We start from the raw sequence: 19,591 nt of genomic DNA, 5'->3' as shown, positions 1-19,591 counted from the left end.
CCACCAGCCTCACACAATCCCTCCAGTGGGTACTTCAAGGCAGGGCAAGAGATACCAAAGCCTGGCAAGCCCTGGGCAGGGGCTGAGCTGCACCTTTACAGCAGGACTGTTGTTCCCAGATCAGGAAGGAAAATACCTGCAACAGACCCTTGTGCCAGTGACTGAATACAAGTGACACTGGGAAAGAGAAGGGGGGGGAAGTCTTCAAATGGACTTTTGGGTAGGGTAATAGACAAAGAATCTCCATGAGGGACTAATGAGGGGCAGTTCTGCTGCTTGCCAAGCCTTCAAGAGACAAAGGCAAGTCCTGCAGCTCCATGGTTGTGCCCAGCTCTTTTGTAACAAAGCAAATCCATCTGTCCAAGCTAAAAAGTTCCTACCATTCAGGGACCTCAGAGTGGTGCTCTTATATGAATCTGATGGACAGAAAGCTGGGAAGAGCAGTGCTTCCCTTTATGTCCACTTAACCACTATTTGAGAGAACCACAAACACCTTGGTTGAAAATGAGCAAGTGATTTTTAGACCTGCACTCCATTCCATGTCAGCCCACACACAGAAACATGCGTCAAAGTGGTCCAACACAATCATTAGAGTCAGAGGAGCCTCTAAGCAGGCAGTGAACAATGCCACTGCCTGCTCACACCCCAGCCAGTTCCACAGGAGAGCAGAGCTCTTCTGTCATCAGCCTGCGCCAAAAGATCAGCTTTCCTCCAAACTTCCATTTCCCATGGGAGCAGACTTTGTAATGAAAGGTCACAGAAATCTCAAAGATAACTATACTAGACACACCTCATATATACAAAAATAAAAACAAGTGTGTGTGTATATGCACATATAGCTAATTTTTTTACTCCCCTAGTCTACCCGGCATGGTAATTCCTAAGCTCTGCGTATCCTAAGAATACAGCTAATTCACACTTGTGGTTTGCCCTGTAGAATAGGCATCATCTGCATTTTCTGCATCATCTGCATTTGTATTAGGGGAACTGAAGGCCAAAGCAAAACCAAGCAGCAAATGCAGAGCAGTCTCCATTATTTTGGGGAATTTAGTTCATGGTTTGCTCCGCAAGACAGGAAAAGAAATTCAGATGTAAGGGACACAAGAGGCAATGCTTCTTAAAAAGGCTCCTCACTGCACCACTGGAACTCGTGGCTTTAGAAATTGAAAAGTTATCCCAGACAATCACATTTAGAAATTTGGATTTGAGTTTTTTGATATTTCAGGATTTGATTTTTGATATTAAAGGCATTTAAAAAGGTTATTTCTCAATGGCTTAAAAATTATACCGAACAAGTCACATCTGATAATGTCATGTTGTCAGAAAACAGATAAAATGTATTCTGCTGTGCACAAGAGAATATCATTGCTGGATATGCTACAGTCATGCTGCATGAACTTCTGGGGCAACAGCTACTATTGCTGCCAAGAGAACAAGCATTAGTGTCCAGGAATCTGTAATCAGCTCTGGTCAGACATAAGACAAAGTCAGACTGAAGGATTTTCATTACTTTCAGCTGTGGCAAATCCCTACTCAGCTGGTTTTGCGACACATAACCACATCTGCTGAGTCTCAACAGACACGATGCAGCTGCCACTATCAGCTCCAGAAAAAGGTCCTAACTGTGTCAGGCCACAAAAGGCTAACAGATTTCTTCAGCACCACCTGAGCTATGCTGGGGCACACATTTCCTGCCATGAAACACAGGCAACGCTTCCCCTATCAACAAGCACCAGCATGTAAAACCCACAAGGTAACTGGTGTTTTCCTTTCTGGATGGCTGAAGGCTCTAAATAAAAAATGAATTAAAAATAAAACACACCCAGTTGAAGATAGAAGCCTACTGCTGTTGAAGTAGGAGGGTGGGGAAAAATTGCTACACTGTTAAAATATTTCTGTGCACTAAAATATTGGGGATGAGGCAGACACATGGAAGAATAATGACTCAGGCCTGACGTGACACAGGGATTGTGCAAGTATGGGGAGGAAGTCAGATTTAGGTCCTAGCCATGGAAGGATGTTCCCTTTTCACCGTTTGCTTTCTTTGTCTCTTCTGCCCTTCACTGTGCTTAGGAAACTGAAACTGCCTTGTTCCACGTTATTTTTTTATTTCTAATCTGTTTCCCATCCTATCCATCTTTCAGGGACACAATGGTGCTCTTACATCTCTGCTTCCAGTGGAGCAGGAAAAATTACATTACAAAGCAACTGCTAACTGAAGAAAGTGTTCTGGTTGAGCTATTTCTTCTTATAAAATTGGGTCTAGAACAAGTACTATTTTTACTGACCTCTTCACTCTCATGACCAGTGACAGGACCTGAGGAAACAGTATGAGGCTGAGGCAGGGGAGATTTAGGTTGGGTATCAAGAAAAGGCTCTTCACCCAGAGGGTGGTTGGCACTGGAACAGGCTCCCCAGGGAAGTGGTCACAGCACCAAGCCTGTCTGAGTTCAAGAAGCTCTTAGATAATGCTCTCAGGCACATAACTTGACTCTTGGGGTGCCCTGTGCAGGAATAGGACTTCGAATTGATGATCCTGATGGACCTCTTCCAACTCAGCACATTCTATGATTGTCCCACTGATTCCATGAAAGGAACTCTGGAAGTCACAGTGTCATTTCTTGAAAGTGAAAAGTTATGAGTTATGGATCACTTCAATAGGCCTATGTCACTGTTTAATTTAATGGCCTTTAATTGCATACTGCAGCAGATGACTGGAAGCTAATACTGAAAGCCAGGGGGCAATTACATACCACCAATTATCTTACCAGCTGTTTGTTGAAGTTCTGCACACACTGTTCAAACTGCTCATCTTTTGTTTCATCTGCTTTACCAAGCTTCTGAAGGACCTGTAGATGGAGAAAAGAAAGGAAAGTTCAAACACAGATCCAAAGCAAATACAAAGAAACAGTCACACGGTTTTGGTCCTGAGGCTGAGAGAAGGAACACTAAAAAGTAACCCTTATTCCTGCACTCTGAATTTTTGGAATATTTTTCCACACAGTCATAGTTTGAAAACAGACTTACAGATGAGTCAGGAAGAACTCAGACCTCTTACATTCCACAGTACTGAAGAGCATGACTGAGGCTTGTCTTTTACTGGTTTAACGCTATATGCAGACAAGGCAATAGCAATCCACTTGTTTATCTCCTGAACCAGCAAGACACAAACCACATACCTAACATGCCTTGTATTGTGCAGTTACACTTATCCTGATTTAAAACTAGTCTCTGCTCCAGACAGAGTGGGGTTCTGCTCCCAGAACAGCCAGACAGCTGTTCCTCAAACACAGAAAGCTGTGCAGGGATCTCTGGGAGAGAGGGTGGCTGGAGCAGTGAAATCCTACTTTCTTTCCACCTTTTCTCACTATGCACACGCTTGGCAAGGGCTGGCTGCTGAGAGTAACTGGGGAGCTTACACCAATCATCTGTGTGACACTCAGTCCAAGTGTCACTTCTGAGAGTGTCAGCAGCCACCTCCTGCACAGCACAGCTCCCCGCAGCCTGCAAAAAAATCCTTATCGGACTACTTCTCTTATCACCTTTTTCTCTTAGTTCCCTCTCCATGCAGCTAAGTGGATTGCGCCCAGGCTTGGAACAAAAAAGCATTTCATGCTCTGGGCTGGCAGGTACATTCATCAGAAGAAGTCTGGGCAAAGCTGTGGAGGAGGGCAGCAGCTATTTGTCATGCCCCAAGCAACTCCAGCTGCACAGAGAGTGGGACATACACTCTAACTGGTTAAGGTCGATCACATCATCTCTCTTAATCAAAACTAAAAACCTAACCATGCCCCCCCCCAAAAAAAAAAAAAAAGAAGAAAAAAGCCTTGTCTCACAGGGACAGTGAAACCAGAAAAAGCCTACCCAATCCTTGGTCACATGAGGTTTTGCTGAGCCAGAGGTGAGCTATAAAGGGACCTGAGGGAACTCCTCAACAAGCAAGGCAGCCCTGTCTCTTGCATGACTGCCCAAGAGGCAAAAGGCACTGGAAAGCTGGAATCTCCCTTGCTCTGCTGAGCACAGCAGAGCAGCCCTTTACCCACAGACCCCAGCTGCCATGTTCAGCCCCTTTTGGGGAGAGGGGGATTAAGACGCAAAAAGCAGGTGCCTGTTACTGACATCAAGCCTACAGGTAGACCATTAGTAAGTGTTCCCAGACCAACCACTCTGAGGGACTGGTCTGGCCAGAAAGCCATCACAGCCACCCAAACCAGTTTTCTCCAGCTGTCTTTGCTATGCATGATCTTCTCAAAGAACATAAGGAGCATTTTTCCTCTGCAAAATCAGTCTTTCATGACTGATCCCCAAAATGGAATTGAAAAGGATCATGCAATGGGATGTAGAATAGAGTATTTTCAATTTGAAGGGACATGTAACAGTCATTTAGTCCAACTGCCAGTGCACCTACTGGCCCACTCTCATTTTTTTTATACTGTTGAGGTGGAGGACACCTGTTATGCCTATTTGGTTGATCTCCGTTCCTCTCCCATAAATGAACAGATATTCCCATATCATCCTTGACCACAGTAAGTGACTGTAGTGGTAGACATGATAGATCAGTATGGTCATTCAGCACCCAACTCCTAAATCCCCTTATTTTGGCTGGGGGATTAAATGTCTAGGAAGGAATCACTGTTTTTCATTCTCTCTCTGATCAACAGCTTCTCTTCGCCTCCAGAAATTGCTGAGGTATTCCAATGTCAGCAAAAGGAGGGAAAAGGACACACAGGCAGAGCACCCTCTTTGTCACCAAGAGCTGAATCAAGAGCCTCCAGAATTATAAACACAACTTTCTACAGCTCAAGTGACAGCAACAAACACTGCAGCTACAAGTGCCCGATGTGCTTGGTAAATCTGTCAGCACAGCAGGACATAGGCAGCATGAATATTCCCTTCTTCTTCACCAACCCTTGGCACACAAGAGCTTGCTGGAGACAGAAGCAGCAATGCTGGTCGCACTGGCAGAGTCCTGAACACCCGACGCTGGTGTCTCCTGTGCTCACCACTCCAGCACAGGGGAGCACATCTCACAGCAACACTGCTGCTGAGGCTACACATTCCTCTGCCATGCCAGCATGGGAGAAGGATTCAGTGTGGCCTCATCTTTCTCATCAGGTGGTATGGGGAACTTCCTCCAGAAAGAATGCTGCTTAAAAGCCTGCAACCCCCCTAGGCTCCCAGATTTATGGAGCAGGGATTTCCCACCTGCTGGGTGACTTTCCAGGTGTTCAAAGAGCAGGCACACTAACAGCACCCATCACTGATAACAAAGTATGCAAGCTGTAAATTCCAAAGCAGAATGACGTTCTCAATGTGCAGATCAATAGAATTACTGGGGATACAAAGGAGATTTTCATGGGGCAATGCATCTGTCTGGCTAGTCAGGAGATGGGATGCTTTCAGGCCTGGAGGGGAGGGAAGGAGAGCATTTAACTTGGAGGAATCTGAAGTATGTCACCAGGGTCAAAGGTTTAGAACAGCCTCAGTGCCTCCCAGTGTAAAACACCAAGTAGCACTCACAGACTATTCATTAAGGAGCCACATGCCTTGGGGAACATGCAAGCTCAGTCTGGGATCATCTGGCCAGCTGGGAAAATCTTGTTCCACTGTGCTGAGGTGCTTTGCACAATTCCTGTAAAACTCTGGGCACTGGAAAGGGCTCTAACTCCCAGACTATCTGTAAGGAAAAAAGCTCCTGCTGTAATAGGGAAGCTCAGGTGAGGAACAGCTCTGAATGAGGAGACAGAAAGCAAGAAGAAACCCTGCGTGGTTCCACAGTGGTGACAAGGGGTGGGTGAAACAGATTGACTTGGGGATGTCTGCACAGGAACAAGGCAAGGAAAACAAAATCAGTTACAAGAGAGGCTGGGAGAAGTGAATCCCTGGCTACACAAAAAAACCCTCTCTTGCTTCCTACGCTATTCTCCACCTGGGACATGGCTTGTGCCCCATGTCTGCTGCCCCTATATGCAAGCCCCAGCCATACAATGATACCTGCTATGACACAGCAGAGAGACAACAGCCCTGGGCTGCAGCAGGCCAGTGGTTATCTTCTCACAATGCTCTCCCTCATAACCAGACCTGCCCCACATGAACAGCCCAGAGGTCAAACCCCAAGTCATCTGAGCAGCACAGAAGGATGGCACCACAATGCTGACCCTCAAGCCAACTCCCAGCTCCCCCATCAAAGAACTGTGCTGGTAAATTGTACTAACAAATCCCTCTGGACTCCCTGAACCAGGCAGGCATGAAGCAGATGGCCCTGGGTGTGCTGCTGACTGCAGACATGTCTGTGCTCACTGCTAATAACCCGTGAGCTCACAGGACAACTCCCCTCCCCAGGCTGGTGCGTGCCGTCATAGGTCAGGCTATTCCGGGTGAGCCACGGCTGCTCCCTCCCTTCCCCTGCGACAGTTTTTAATCCTCCAGCTCACTGCAAAGCCAGATAAAGTTCGGATGGAAACTTCAGGCTCTTTGATAGCTATTAATGGAGCAGATTTACCAGGGCCGGCGACAGGACTCCACCAGAGCTTCCAAATCTCGGGGTGGATCAGAGATGGTGTGATGCGTCAGCTGCTGTCTGGCGGCAAACCACACCAGCAGCGGACATGGATCTGGCATTTAAAGGATTAAGCAGCAACCACAGCTAGGCTCCTTGGTCTGCCCTTGACCTCAGGAGTCCTGGCCCTGCATAAGGAAAGGGACCATTTCAAGATGGTGCAAGGAGGGAATACTTTGTATGAATCCTACAAACACCTGGTGGAACAGATTTCAGAGGAGGCTCTAGCATTGCTGTGGGTTTTGGTCTTGATTCACTATGGATTCACTATGACAGGATGGGGCTGACATCCTAGCCAGTGTTTTTGGCCTCAGGTACCAGACATCTTTTCCAGCATTTCTCAGAAACCAGGTTTCTTCCAATAATTATAGCTAGACCTGCAAATGCTCTGCATTTCTCATATGCTAAGACCAACAGGAACAGACCAGCTACTGTAGCATCTCCAAAGAGAGCCAAATTCCACCCACGGAGCCTCAGTTTTTCCTGCATTTGAATTTAAAAGCAACAAGCTAAACAAGCAGACTCAGAGTTAGACTGAAATTTTAAAAGCACTTTAAGAACCTAGAAAGCAAGATGCTATTATCAAATCAGTAAATGATCACATTCATCTCATATCACTGATGTGTTTGTAATCTGCTGATGTGGGCTGATCTGCAGTAAGCTTGGAATTGCTATACTTTGAGAAGTGAGGTAAACACAGAAGAGGTGACAGGGAAATATGAAAATCCTCATACCAGTGACATGTCATTTCCTAGCAATGGTCAGAGAAGCAGACACACGAAATAACCTTTAAAAACAACAGTTGTTTTTAGCAAAACTGAAAATGTGCTTAGGGATATCCAAGTTGTAGGTTCTGGTCAAAGACCATTATATTCACACGATGACTGATCATTACCTAAATACCACAGCTTTATAGGACTCAAAAGGAAGAATCTTATCTGTCTGCAATTTACCCTTTGTCCCCCAGGTGTGTACAGGAGGAAACATTCCTGACGGGCAAGCCCCCATACTGATTAGCATAGGATCTCCAGTGCTCTGCTTCAAGCATTGGGCAGGAAGGGAATGGAGATCTGGACATCAGCCCAGTGACCACCAAACTCTGATACGGAGCAGCCATCCCCAGCAAGGACAAACACTTGCTGAGAGTGCAGCAGCTGTCAGCATCAAGAAGCAGTATCAGACTAACTAAAATGCAGTCCTTGCTCAAAAAAACAACTGTAGCAGATTCACATTTATGCTTTCTAATAAAAAAATATATGCCAGCTGCTTAATGCAGCCACACTCCCCCATCAGCACCTTCCCTCACTCCCTTTTTAAACACCAATGCCACAACACAACAAAAGCCCTGAAACCCCAAATATTCTCAACAAACCCCATGTAGATTCATTATGTGAACCAATAACCTAATAAAACTCTATCTTTCATGACATATGGGTCACCCAAGCCAAAGACCAGTTTAGGGAACGCAAGTGTGGAGCAGGAAGGCAACAAAATAAATGCATTTATTTTGTGGATCCCAAACAAAGCTAAATCTGCCTCTGAAACATCTGAATTTAGAGTGGTCGAGCCCTAATGAAGGAGGAGTCATTAAGCCCACAGCCAGGGAACTTCAGCCCTGCAAGTTCACATCTTACTCCCCACTTTATCAGAGAGGGGCTGCACTCATATCTCACTGAAATGCCCCTAAATCACTCCATCTCCCGACCTCTCCACCCCTTATCAACAACACCTCTGACTTTCGCTGGGTCTGCCAACTCCAGTGCATACATAATCTCCAAGTACCAACTGGGCACTGAGCCAGTAATTACTGTGACTAATTTTGAATTGCAATAAATTGGCTTGCGCCAATGGGTCAACTAGCAACAGAACAAATAGGTCTTTGATCTCAGGCTGCTGCCTGTTATTCCACGGAAGACATTCTACTCAGAAAAGGAGGAGAAGAAAATAGTGTCCAAGTCAGATGGAAAGCACAAAGCCAAGTAACTTAATAAGGTACAAACAAAGGAAGGTTCATAAGCTTTTTAAGCCTCATTTCTTCTGTGCCCAGATGCAATGTGACTTGTTCAATGAAGTAGATTTGTGCTCGTGGAAGACTTTGGTTATTGCATTCAGATTTGGGGAGAAAAGCGTGAGCAGCAGTGGGAATCTGCTCCCCCCTCCAGCCCTCCCCAGGAGCAGGGCATGTCCTCCTGCCCTCCATGCCTGACTCCAGGCTGGTTTTGGGGACAGCCTGGCTTTCCTCATGCAAGCCTGACACAATTAGGTCTTTCTTTGAAACAACTGGACAAAGGAAGATGGGGGTGGAGAAGAAGAAACTCCAAACATATTAACGCTTCATTTTAAATTGAGGAAATTATTCCCATAGCTGAGCAATCACCAAGACCCTTGGATCACCGGAAGACGGGAAAGGGCAATGTCAAACTTGGCACACACAGAGCAGTTCTTGTTTGCTTCTTACTTGCTAACAAGGTTCTATAGATCCCACAAAGACTGGACATTGCCTCTGTTACAGAACTAAGTGTTGGGAAATGAGGGTTCAATGCAGCATTTTGTTAGAGACTTCCTGAATGACCTGGAAAAGCCATGTCTAATGTCACATCCATCCAGCTGTAAAGAGGAGTGTTTGGTCAGCATGCCACAGAGTCACTGAATTTATCCCTGGCATTTCCAGCTGGCAAATGGGAAAGAGAGGAAAAGAGAGATGAGATGGCCAGTTTTGAATGCTCAGCTCAAGACACGTTGAGTTTGATTTTCACAGGTGTTCCTCTAGTTAAACTATGTGAGAATTTGCATGCTTAGAGCCATATTCTAAAACCCAAACAACTAAAGATACAATTTTCTGTTCACATCCCCAAAAGTATGTTGACAGTGAAGAATCTAAATCATTAGGATAGACTGCAGGAAGGTCCTTTGCTAATGAAAGACTTTAAGACAAGCATTTCAAGTGGGATTTAAGCCAGATTGATCCCACTCTACATAGGGGACCTTGTAAGGCTCTTCCAAAGAAATTCTTTTCAAATCCAGAAGATGACAGCTTCAATGAAGGTCAATCACTCTTCTCCAAACAAATATCCTTCTCAAAAAGACCTCATTTCCTTCCTCCATACAATATGAAGTGTAACATGAGCCCAAATGTGACTACGTAGTAACAGCACGTATAGCCAGAAAAATAGCATGTATGTGCCAAAGAACCATCATCTTCGCCAAACAGCACTGTATTAAAAAATTTCTGTAGGAGCCAGTCATGCTGCATTGCCTTGCAGGCTCATCTCAAGTATTTGCCTCTGACAGCTGCTAAACAGCAGCCTTGCCATGACCTGCACCTTCAGGACACGCTTCTCAAGTTTCATGTGCCTCAGTGTGGTCATACTGGCTTGCGTTTCATGCTTTATCCTTCCCTCTCACTCTGTAGTCAATAAAGAAAAAAAATAGAAGTTACAGTTTTCACACTCCAAATTATTTCCTGGAAAACCTGCTTCCCCATAATGGACTCAAGAGAGGGTTCATGGCAACAAGTTTCACCAGGCTGAAGTCAGCATCTTAAAATACACAGGACATTGAGTGTCCTAAGACCACCGGTGACCCCAATAAGAACAATCAGGTCTAACCCCAGTTTCTGGGCATTCCTCCCACAACTACCTCCATGGGTTTAGTGGACCTCAGGGTGCTCCTGCACCCAGAGCTCAAAAAGCTGTTCTCCAGGCTGTTGGAGAACTCCTGTCTTATCTAGCTGGTCTAAATTGCTATACCCATAGGTAGAACTCTGTACCCAAGATAAAAAGCCCTCTTGGGCATGGGGGCAGAAGTCCAATTAATCTTCTGCACTAGGAAAAAGGCCAGGATTATTTTCTCTACCCTGGTTACCTCTTTGTCTCTTTCTAGTGCTCTCAGAATCTGCAGTATCAATCTGCTGACCCTGCCCTCCATCTCAACAAGACTAACGTCCCCGAGGACCCACATAAAAAAAAAAAATCTTTGTTTTTCAAGTAGAACCTACAAGAGTTTCTCTCCAGCCTATTCCCACCGTACTGACAATACTCAGTTCTTTCTGAAGAAGGTACCAAACACTTAGCCTTCAAGTTCCATGCTGTGATCAAATCACTTACCTAAAATGGGCTTTGACATTTCTCTGCCTTAATGCCACTCCCACTCTGGGAAGCCTTCACTACCAGGATCCGCTAACGCTGTCTCTAACTATAGTATACTGTCAACAAGTGATGCTTTTAAAAAATGTCCATAGTCTTTTACATTATTGCAAGGCACACCGCTACTTCCCTGCAGAACTGGGCTACAGTATCTACGTAGGATGGGTTGATTCTTGGCTTCCCAGAACACAGCAATGGGGCTTCTGCAAGTCAGAATTCTAAACCAAAAGGCACAGGAAGTACTGTGCAGTCTGCGCTGATTCCAGCCTCATACAAACTCATTAAGGAAAAAGATAAAGATGACATTCAAGTGTACACAAAGCCCAGGGGCTCAGTCAATTTTTTGTGGCATCAGCTTTGCCAAAAAGCCTATAAATAACGTCTTTGAAGAAATGGGCAAGCTCTACATGTACTCCCTTGCTTTTACTTCAGATAAGCACTTTCAGTGGGAAGAAAATTGTTCATATTACTCTCGAATTGATCCAGTTGAGTTCTAAGGGAAAATAACAGTACAAACTTAAAACCTTCAAAACCCCTAACTCAAGAGCTCCCCAGTATCACTGGGATATATTTAAAAGCTACACCACAAACATGTTGGTCCACCTAAAATGTTACCTAAAGTATTTTGCAAAGAAAGGAAAAAAGTCACAAATAGAATTGCTCCCTTAACAGTAGTATGTCCAGTATTTCTTATTAACTGTCCTAGGAAAAGCTCAAAAAATGCTGCAAAGGATTTTTAAAATTAGCAATGCAGAAGCCTTCTTTTATTCAAGACTCCATGGAAACACTCACTCAGTGGTCAATAGTGAAAAGACATTTCTGAAAAAATCCACAGGTTTTTTAAGCCCTGTGACCAGTCCCCGGATTTTCTTCTAAAAACAGGTTGCCAAGGACAAGCTCTCTTCTTCCAACAATGACTCCTGTGAACACATTTGCATCAAGCAGATTTGCTCTATTAGATACCAGCAAAACAGACCCTGAACTTTGAGATCTTTAGAGGGAACATATCATGAAGAGACTATGCCAAGACCACCTCGCTGGCCTGGCAGCAAATGCTTTAATCTCTGCAATCAGATCCAGAATGCTTCACTGTTTTCTCCCAAAAGCACAAATCAAAGTGAAGGAGATATGGGCACTCACCATACCTGTATCAGGTACAGTACAAATGACATTTTTTGACTGCACCATTTGGGGAGAACAGGGCCCTCCCACATTTCACCACCTACATCAGGCACATATTTACCAGCAGTGTGAAAGGGGATGCTGTCCCCATGTCACCAGTCACGTATGTTTCCACAGCAGGCAATGAATGACATGAGTTCAGCTGCCCCCTCTTCCCAAAGGATCACAGCTATGTCCTCAACACAGGGCTGTGCAGACTTCTCAAGTGCTTTTTTCTCATGTGAAAGAAGATGCCAAGGGCAGCTGAGAGAGCCCAGCTCAGCTGACATGAGCACAGGGCAGCAAGGGGGCTGTGCTGAGGTTCTGTCACACCTGCACCAGACAGCAGGGACTGCTTAGAGTCTTTGGAGGGACTGCTGAGAGTCTTATGAGTTTGGCAGATGAAGCCAGAGTGGGAGAGGCACCTCAGGGTGCCTTTGCTTTTTTGCTTTGCTTTTTTTTAAAGAGAGAGGGCTCCTTCATATGCTAAAGCAGCAGCATTGTTTGCTAAATCCTTAAACATGGTACATGGCAAAGCATGCAGTGCTCCTAGTTATCAACTCAGTCACTTCTGTCCTTCAGTTTCCAGTTCTCAGATATCCAGATCTGGTTCAAGCTCAGCAGCTTTTATTTTTGACAGCAGTCTCAGAGCTCAGTTACCAGCCTTGGACAAGATGGTTCTGCTCAGCTTCATGCTGGAAGGGTGTCGACAGATGCTGAATATATTACAAACAAGTGGACATGAGCTCTCACTCCCTAAGGAGAAGAAAAAGGCACACTGAGGAAATTTGGTCACTATAAATCAGTGGGAGGGAGGTCTGTTAAAAGATCTTCAGATTGTTTTTATTCCTGCTGTGCACCATACATTCATCAACATTAAAACAGGTCCATGAAACAACACGGGAATGATAACTTAAAATTGCTGCAAAGTATTTCAAGGAGAACATTAGGCAGCTAGAAATGGCTCAAAACATCTCTTTATTTGATGAAATGTGGAAAGAAAGTATTTCCTATTCTATTTTCCTCCAAGAAAGGGAGTACCAATCTACCACTGGTATCTTTAGAGATGTCACATGGAACACCTAGGAATACAGGTACTATCCCATACATAGCTACTGAAATAATAAGATTCATCAATCAGCCCTGGAGCTCAGTACCTTCCATTCACAGAAGTGCTTCTCTTCTCCCTCACCCTGGTACTCCATGCCCCAGAAAATTCCAAATCCAGGCAACTGGGATTGCTCATTACGGCATCAGTGCAGCTACAAAAGCCTGGTCAGCTTTGTGTCATCGTTCATCCTGTGTGACCTCAAGGCAAAAGGCCTTTCTTGTTCCAGATTTGTTTGATTACAGTGGGATTCCAAGCCTAAAGTTTTACCCTTCAGAAGTGCTGCAGTACTAATACACTATCACACTAACAGGAATGAATCTGGACCATGTGTCTGGCCTAGCAAAGGGCAGAAGGGTTGCAAAGCACACTTCACTGAAAATCCTCAAGTCTCCTACAGACAAAAGATGCAGCTCACACAACAAATATCAAGTGACAGTGGATAACACTGCTAGCACTGCTTACATAAGTGTAGTTTTGCAAACTTGAAGAGCAAGGACTGAAAGAGGTGGAAACAAGAAAGGAAAAGGAATGGTAAAAAGCCCTTTCCAGCAAATTTTTCCCACCTGTCATAAGCATCAAATTGTTTCTGACAAGGAACACAGGAGCGAGGTAAGGTGGACACAGAGACATGTGATGACTGCTGACATGACACAGCAGTTCTGAGGGGGTTGATACAACCCAGTCCCTCTGTCCTAATTGTACATTTGCACCTTCGTTTTAGACAAAAAGGAAGCCAAATGCAGGAGCTTTCATGCCTTATAAAGGATGGATAAATCCAATTTTCTGAATGCTGGTGTTGTTCTCAGTTCATCCATTTTACACAGATGGCTTCTCTGGACACCACTTGAAACCACACATTTCTGCCTAAGTAACTCTGTAAGCACTGCCTGAAGCCACAGGTGAACCCTCCAGAAACATGTGTTGAGTAAGTTGTTCATGATGTTCAAAAAGTGTCAAGGCATTCCATCAGCTTTCATAGTACATTTCTCATCATAATGTCAGGAGAGCATTGATGCAAATCCTTCAAGCACCTAGTGGAGGATATGGAGTGTCAGGGCCTAGCTGAAGAGGCAGATATTTCTATTTGGGTTAAAAATCTACTGCCAGACCTGGCCTTGGAGAAGGTGGCATCAGAACAAAGTCATGTTCCTGAAAGAATGAAAGCTTACCAAAGGTCTGTAATGGGAGACAAAACCATTCCTCTTTGGGTCCTTAATCTGAAATAGCCTTCTAAGCAATAGTGACCTAAAGGTGCTCTCACTCAAGCACCATTTCACAGTGTTAAGTTATGCATAAGCTCAGGACATTTCTGGCTCAGCCATCACTGGACAAGGATCTCCTACTCTTTCTCTTTCACTGTGCTTCAGCACCATTTGCTTGAAGATTAAATGGAACAGGCTTCCCTGATAGTCCTCATCTTTCAAAGCAAGGCTGAGAAGCACGTTGCCAGCTCTGTTCCCTTGGTCTAGCCTGCTGTGGGAGGCAGGAGGATTTTTCTTTTGCAGCAAGGTTCATTAACAGGAGACTCTTCCGAAACAGTAACAGGGATGCAAGGCAAGAAATGGAATCTCAGCAGTCAGCTAAGACCACATGCTATTTCCAGACATACACCCACAAAACATGTCATTAGCTGTGCACAGGTGGGGCTAAGGCTACCAGCCAATTCTACATTCAGCTTGTCCAAAAAAACCCAAACCCACCTAGTCATACTGACAGCCGCACAGTTATAAATATTTACCATGCATTTAATGAGAGCAAACCCAAAGTGCCAAAATACGTAATAACCCTTTAACACTCCGGTATCTTAAATGAGAATCTCCAGCAACTTGTCCATGCAAATCCATGAAGGTTTAACACCTCCCTCTTTCACATTCAGCCACGGTTTGAAATTCCTGTTACATTTTCATTTGCAGAAGGCCTCTCCTGTTTTTGTATCTTATTAAGCACATACAGGCAGACAAACACAAAATCACCATCTAAACTTAGACCTGAGAAGTTAACTCTGCCGTAAATGTCACCAGGTTTAAGCCAGGGCTGGGAGGAGAACAAGTTTGTGTTACTGTCAATCAAAAGCCAGGCAGAGACATATTGCTGTATCAAACACCATTGTCAGCTGTCTCCCCCAGAGCAAACACTGGGTCTATTCTCAGAATCTGCAAGCCCTTGCTGTGGCCATTAATAACCAGGGGAACTGTCAACAACCTGCAGCTCTCCCAGGGCCCAGCTCCACATGCCACTACTTGACATTACAGCCTCACTTGGAAAGGCCTGAAACTTCCAAGTGGATTTATAGAAAACAACATTTCATCTATGAATCAAATCAGCTGCCCTGATTTGCAGAGCAGCATACACTAGTGGGCTAAACCAAGCACAGGCTGAGCTCACCTGCAATATCACTCAGGGATGTGTCACAAAATACCAGCATTTGCTTTGCCCATCCCAGTTACACCCAGTTAGAATGAGACATCCGCGTGCTCAAGTGATATCCCCCTGCTGCTGTGTCCTGGCCTCCCTCTTGCTTGGGTTCTGTTCACCATCTTCACACGCTTTTATTATACAACTGGTACACAGAAGCAGTGCCACAGTTCTGAACGGTCCCAGGTCCTGCAAGGAGAGTCGGGCACACAGTTCTCACCCTTCCTGCACAGCTGACTTCGCCCTCAGCACACTTTCAAACGGGGTTTAAGGGGCCTCTTGGAAATTCAGGGGGTCAGAGTCTGGGCTCCTCTGCTCCCTCCTACAAAAGCTGTGCAAATCAAAGTCCTTTGCAAACCTCTTGAGCTGTTACAATGAAGAACCATAAACTTATCATGCCCACATAATAAGCAAGAGCGGAGAGATGAAAAGTTATAAGGAAGACAGGTTAGCTTGCCAGAAATTATTAACTCCAATTGCATTTTCATTATCAACCCAGGATCTCCACTTTTAAAATACAACTCCCTTCCCCATCCCATCACAGTGTTTGATAAGCAAAAGTCACCTGGTATTTACATAGGTTAATGTTTCTCATTTTAAAATATGGGATTAACTTCACTTCAACATAAGGAAAACTCTACAACAATTTCAACATGACACATAAACTGATATTTTCAGGGTAGTTCTGATTTTATTCCTTTGACTTTGTCAATTGTGTTGTTTACAGGAAGCTTGAAATGGAGACAAAATAAAGATATTCTAGTCTGGATCCTAGCTCACTCCTGCATGGGGGCAAACTCTGCTGTGCCCTGTGGTCTTGCAGCATAAAGGTCAGCCATGAACACAGGAGCAGTTAACAAAAAGAGGAATATCTGGGTTGTTAACACACAAACTTTATTTAACATTGAGTTCATTTATTATGAAGATTCACCTACTTATTAATACAATGAGAATTATACCTTCATGCCAGATCAATCGCTAGGATCTTGCAATCTGTAAGTAAATAAGTGAAAGAATCCCAGGAATCAGAAAGCAACCAGCACACCAGAAGGAAACCTCATATAACTTGTAGCTTCAGCTGTGATAACCACTGCCCCCTCAGTCAGGAAGTTCAGCACCACCTCTGGATTCACAACAGAGATTTCTCTCCCACCAAAAACTTCAACAAGTTCATGGGTTTCCTGTGGGAATTTTCATCTTTTTGTTAAAAAAAAAGGAAAAAAATAAAGAAAAAATAAAAGAAACCCATCACTGTTTCAATTTTTTTATTAAAGTTGAGAGTTCCTACAGAAAACACTTGTCACTAACGACCTGATTTTGTCAAAGTTTTCAGCCACAACATTTGTCATGATAATGAAAATGTCTTCATACCAACCCAGATACAGAAGATTAAAGACCACCTGACTAGTTCTGCGAGTCATTTGGTGCTAATCTTGTTATACAGGCTAACAATAAAATCATAATGTCTGTCTGGAGCCCGAAGGCCTTGCTGACCTTCTGTGGCTAAGGCACATTGCTAGCAGCACTCACAAAAGGAAGGCTGGAACTGCTTCTAGTTGCTTTTATCTCCTCTTGCCCAAGAGTTTATTTGTAAAGGGTTACTGGGAGGCAGAAAGCCTAGATACAACTCAGGCTGTCTCTGGATCACAGCAACCCTCTTAAACCACATCACTCCTGTTCAGATCTCACAGGCATTCCCTGCTGCCCACCCTTGGTTATGCCACCACCAACTGCACAGCTTTGTACAGTCCCCTCAATCATTCAACAGGGGCTGCAAGAACACCATCAGGACGTCTTTGTGTCTAAAGTCACTAAATCTTCTATGCCAAGATTTCTGTATTTCACAAACTTTTTCTAGATTCCCTCTCCAGTACCAAGAGCCAGTGCCTTGAAACCCCACCTTACACACTTTAAGCCACACACAGAACAGAGAAGCCCCTGCCAGTATCTAAGAGCATTCAAAGCTTCTTACATTACATCCCAAATTCAGTATGTTAAACTGACATGCAGTAGACACCATTGTACTATGCTGGATGACCAGGAAGGATTCAAGTACACAATCCACTTAAGAAGTTGGACCAAAGAACCTCCCAATGCATCTCTAGTCCTGGACTCACTCTGCAGCAATATGGACACATATGTCCCAGCCTTTTTTTCCCAATTGTAAACAGCACAGAGAGTTAAACAGACAGCAAGACCAGAAGATACTGAGTTGAAATTACAGATCTGGCAATAAACACAAAAGAATGTCGCGTGATTTTCAGCATGTGTTCTGCAGACCACAAGGCCAATGAACAACAACCGTGGAAAATGAACTGTATACATGGCATTTACAGAGAAGGCCAAACCCCTGGAAAAGCAAAATAAGGCCCCATGACCCCAGAAGAGGTTTGAAGCCCTGCTCTAGTCCATCTGGAACACGGATGAGACTTTTTCATGAGGTACATTCCTCTTCATGGTTTTGAGGGAACCTCCTTCAATCCCACTGACACATTCACATACAACTCAGCTACAGGGATGGAAAAAACCTCCTTCACCTTAGATACAACTCACAGTCTGCCAAGTCAAACCCCTCCAACAGGAGCCAGTCCCTGGTGTGTCTGACACAAGAAGTACCTCAATAAGACTAACACAACACAACCTACTCCAATTACGAATGAAGACTTAAACCTGAAGTGAGTGGGGTACAAAACAAAACAACTATAGTGATGAGATTTCTTTCTAAAAACCTTATAAAGGCCTCTCTGTTATCTGTAATTCCCAGGCAGAAGTAAGGGGAACTAAGTAAGATATTTCTTGGTCTTTAAACACAGAGCCATGCCAGACTTGCCAGTACAGCTGTCCAAACATGCCACATTCCATGTTATATATCCAGTAAGGCTCCTACTTCAGCCACATTCAGCAACACTCAGGTCATGGCTGCGGTCACTGCTGGGAGTGGGTGAGGACACACCTCAGTCTTTGGTGCTGCAGGCATCAGCATGTGCTGTGTGCTGGCTCATATGGGTGTCCTCCCAGCACAGCCACATCAGCCTCCTGGGCAGCTCCTACACACTAATTTTGGCTCAGCGTGGTTTTAATAAAAATGAATCATGACAGCAACCAGCAAGCATTCCACGGCTGCTGCTATCCACACTGGTAGCTCAGGAAAACAAAAATGGCATGTGCACACATCTCCATGCCTTCATTCCCACGAGGTGAATGCCATCACCTAAATACTTCTGCTGTCACCTGCAAGAAAGAGACAAGCATTGAGGCTGCTGTCAGCTGCTGCTCCTCCATCCCCTACCACACTGGACAATGCTGAAGATACCTGCTGGGTCCTTCAAAACAGTGTTTTGAAGATCAAACATGAGCTTTTGAGTTCTTATTGGCAAGAGAGGTGCTCTGCTAACTCTCTTCCTCATCAGTCATGGGCACAGACTAAAACCTCCCTGTTGGACCCTAGCCTGCCACAGGTTTCACTTCCCACTCCTTAAGCAGCTCTGTGTGACCACAGTCAAACAAGAGCAGGAGGAACTGGAGTGCTCCCATGGAGGGGAATAGAAACCTGAGAAGGGAGGAGAACTTCTTGTACCAGGTGGGTGTTCCCCAGCTCATTCCCTCAGTCCCAACCTGCTCCTCCATCACCTCTCCCCACCAACCACCACACTTTAGTTTCAGTGATGTTCAGCCTGCAGAGCTTCAAAGATGTTAAATGCTAGTACTGAACAAAGACAGGGCTTAGGAAAAACAAAAGGAAACCCCAAAACAAAGCAAACGCACAAATGAGATTAGCTGCATGAAGTATCTTTAAGAATGAAGGTAGAAGAGAACAAGGAACAACATCTTTGTGGAACATGTTTGTCCCTGTGGATTCACTGTTCTCAGCACCTGGCCATAAAGGGTCACATTCACCCAATATTAAGTTTCCTCTTGTGCAAACCTCAACCTCATGCGTTTTCTCCCTCTCCCAGAATATGACAACAGGAAACAGTTTCTGGTCAGTGTGGCGACTCCAAGCTGAGACACACGAACCACACACGCATGCCAGGGGGCTCTGAAGTCACACTGGAATCACTGCGTGATGCCCCAGCAAGAGGCAAGTGCTGAGAAGCACGTCCATGCCCCGGGCTGCAGCTCCCAACAAAAGGAGCCTTTGTCCCCTGGTGGCTTTCGTGCAACTGTGCCAGAATCAACAGGGATCGATTCCAGCAGTGC

General features: G+C 44.8%; 1 protein-coding gene across 10 annotated transcripts in view; it reads right to left on the bottom strand.

The window, feature by feature from the left end:
* Positions 1-19,591, bottom strand: part of BIN1 (bridging integrator 1) — a 90,973-nt gene that overhangs the window by 50,955 nt on the left and 20,427 nt on the right. For all 10 annotated transcript variants that reach the window (XM_085066872.1, XM_085066870.1, XM_085066876.1 and 7 more), the window contains exon 2: positions 2,769-2,849. In XM_085066872.1, the coding sequence (XP_084922998.1) occupies positions 2,769-2,849 (81 nt within the window). The remainder of the gene's footprint in view (positions 1-2,768; positions 2,850-19,591) is intronic.

This window comes from Lichenostomus cassidix, chromosome 7 (assembly GCF_008360975.1).
Source record: "Lichenostomus cassidix isolate B80296 chromosome 7, HeHo_3.0, whole genome shotgun sequence".
In the NCBI taxonomy this organism is placed as follows: Eukaryota; Metazoa; Chordata; class Aves; order Passeriformes; family Meliphagidae; genus Lichenostomus; species Lichenostomus cassidix.
Note: the sequence above shows the minus strand (reverse complement) of the source record. Positions and strands in the feature narration are given on the sequence as shown.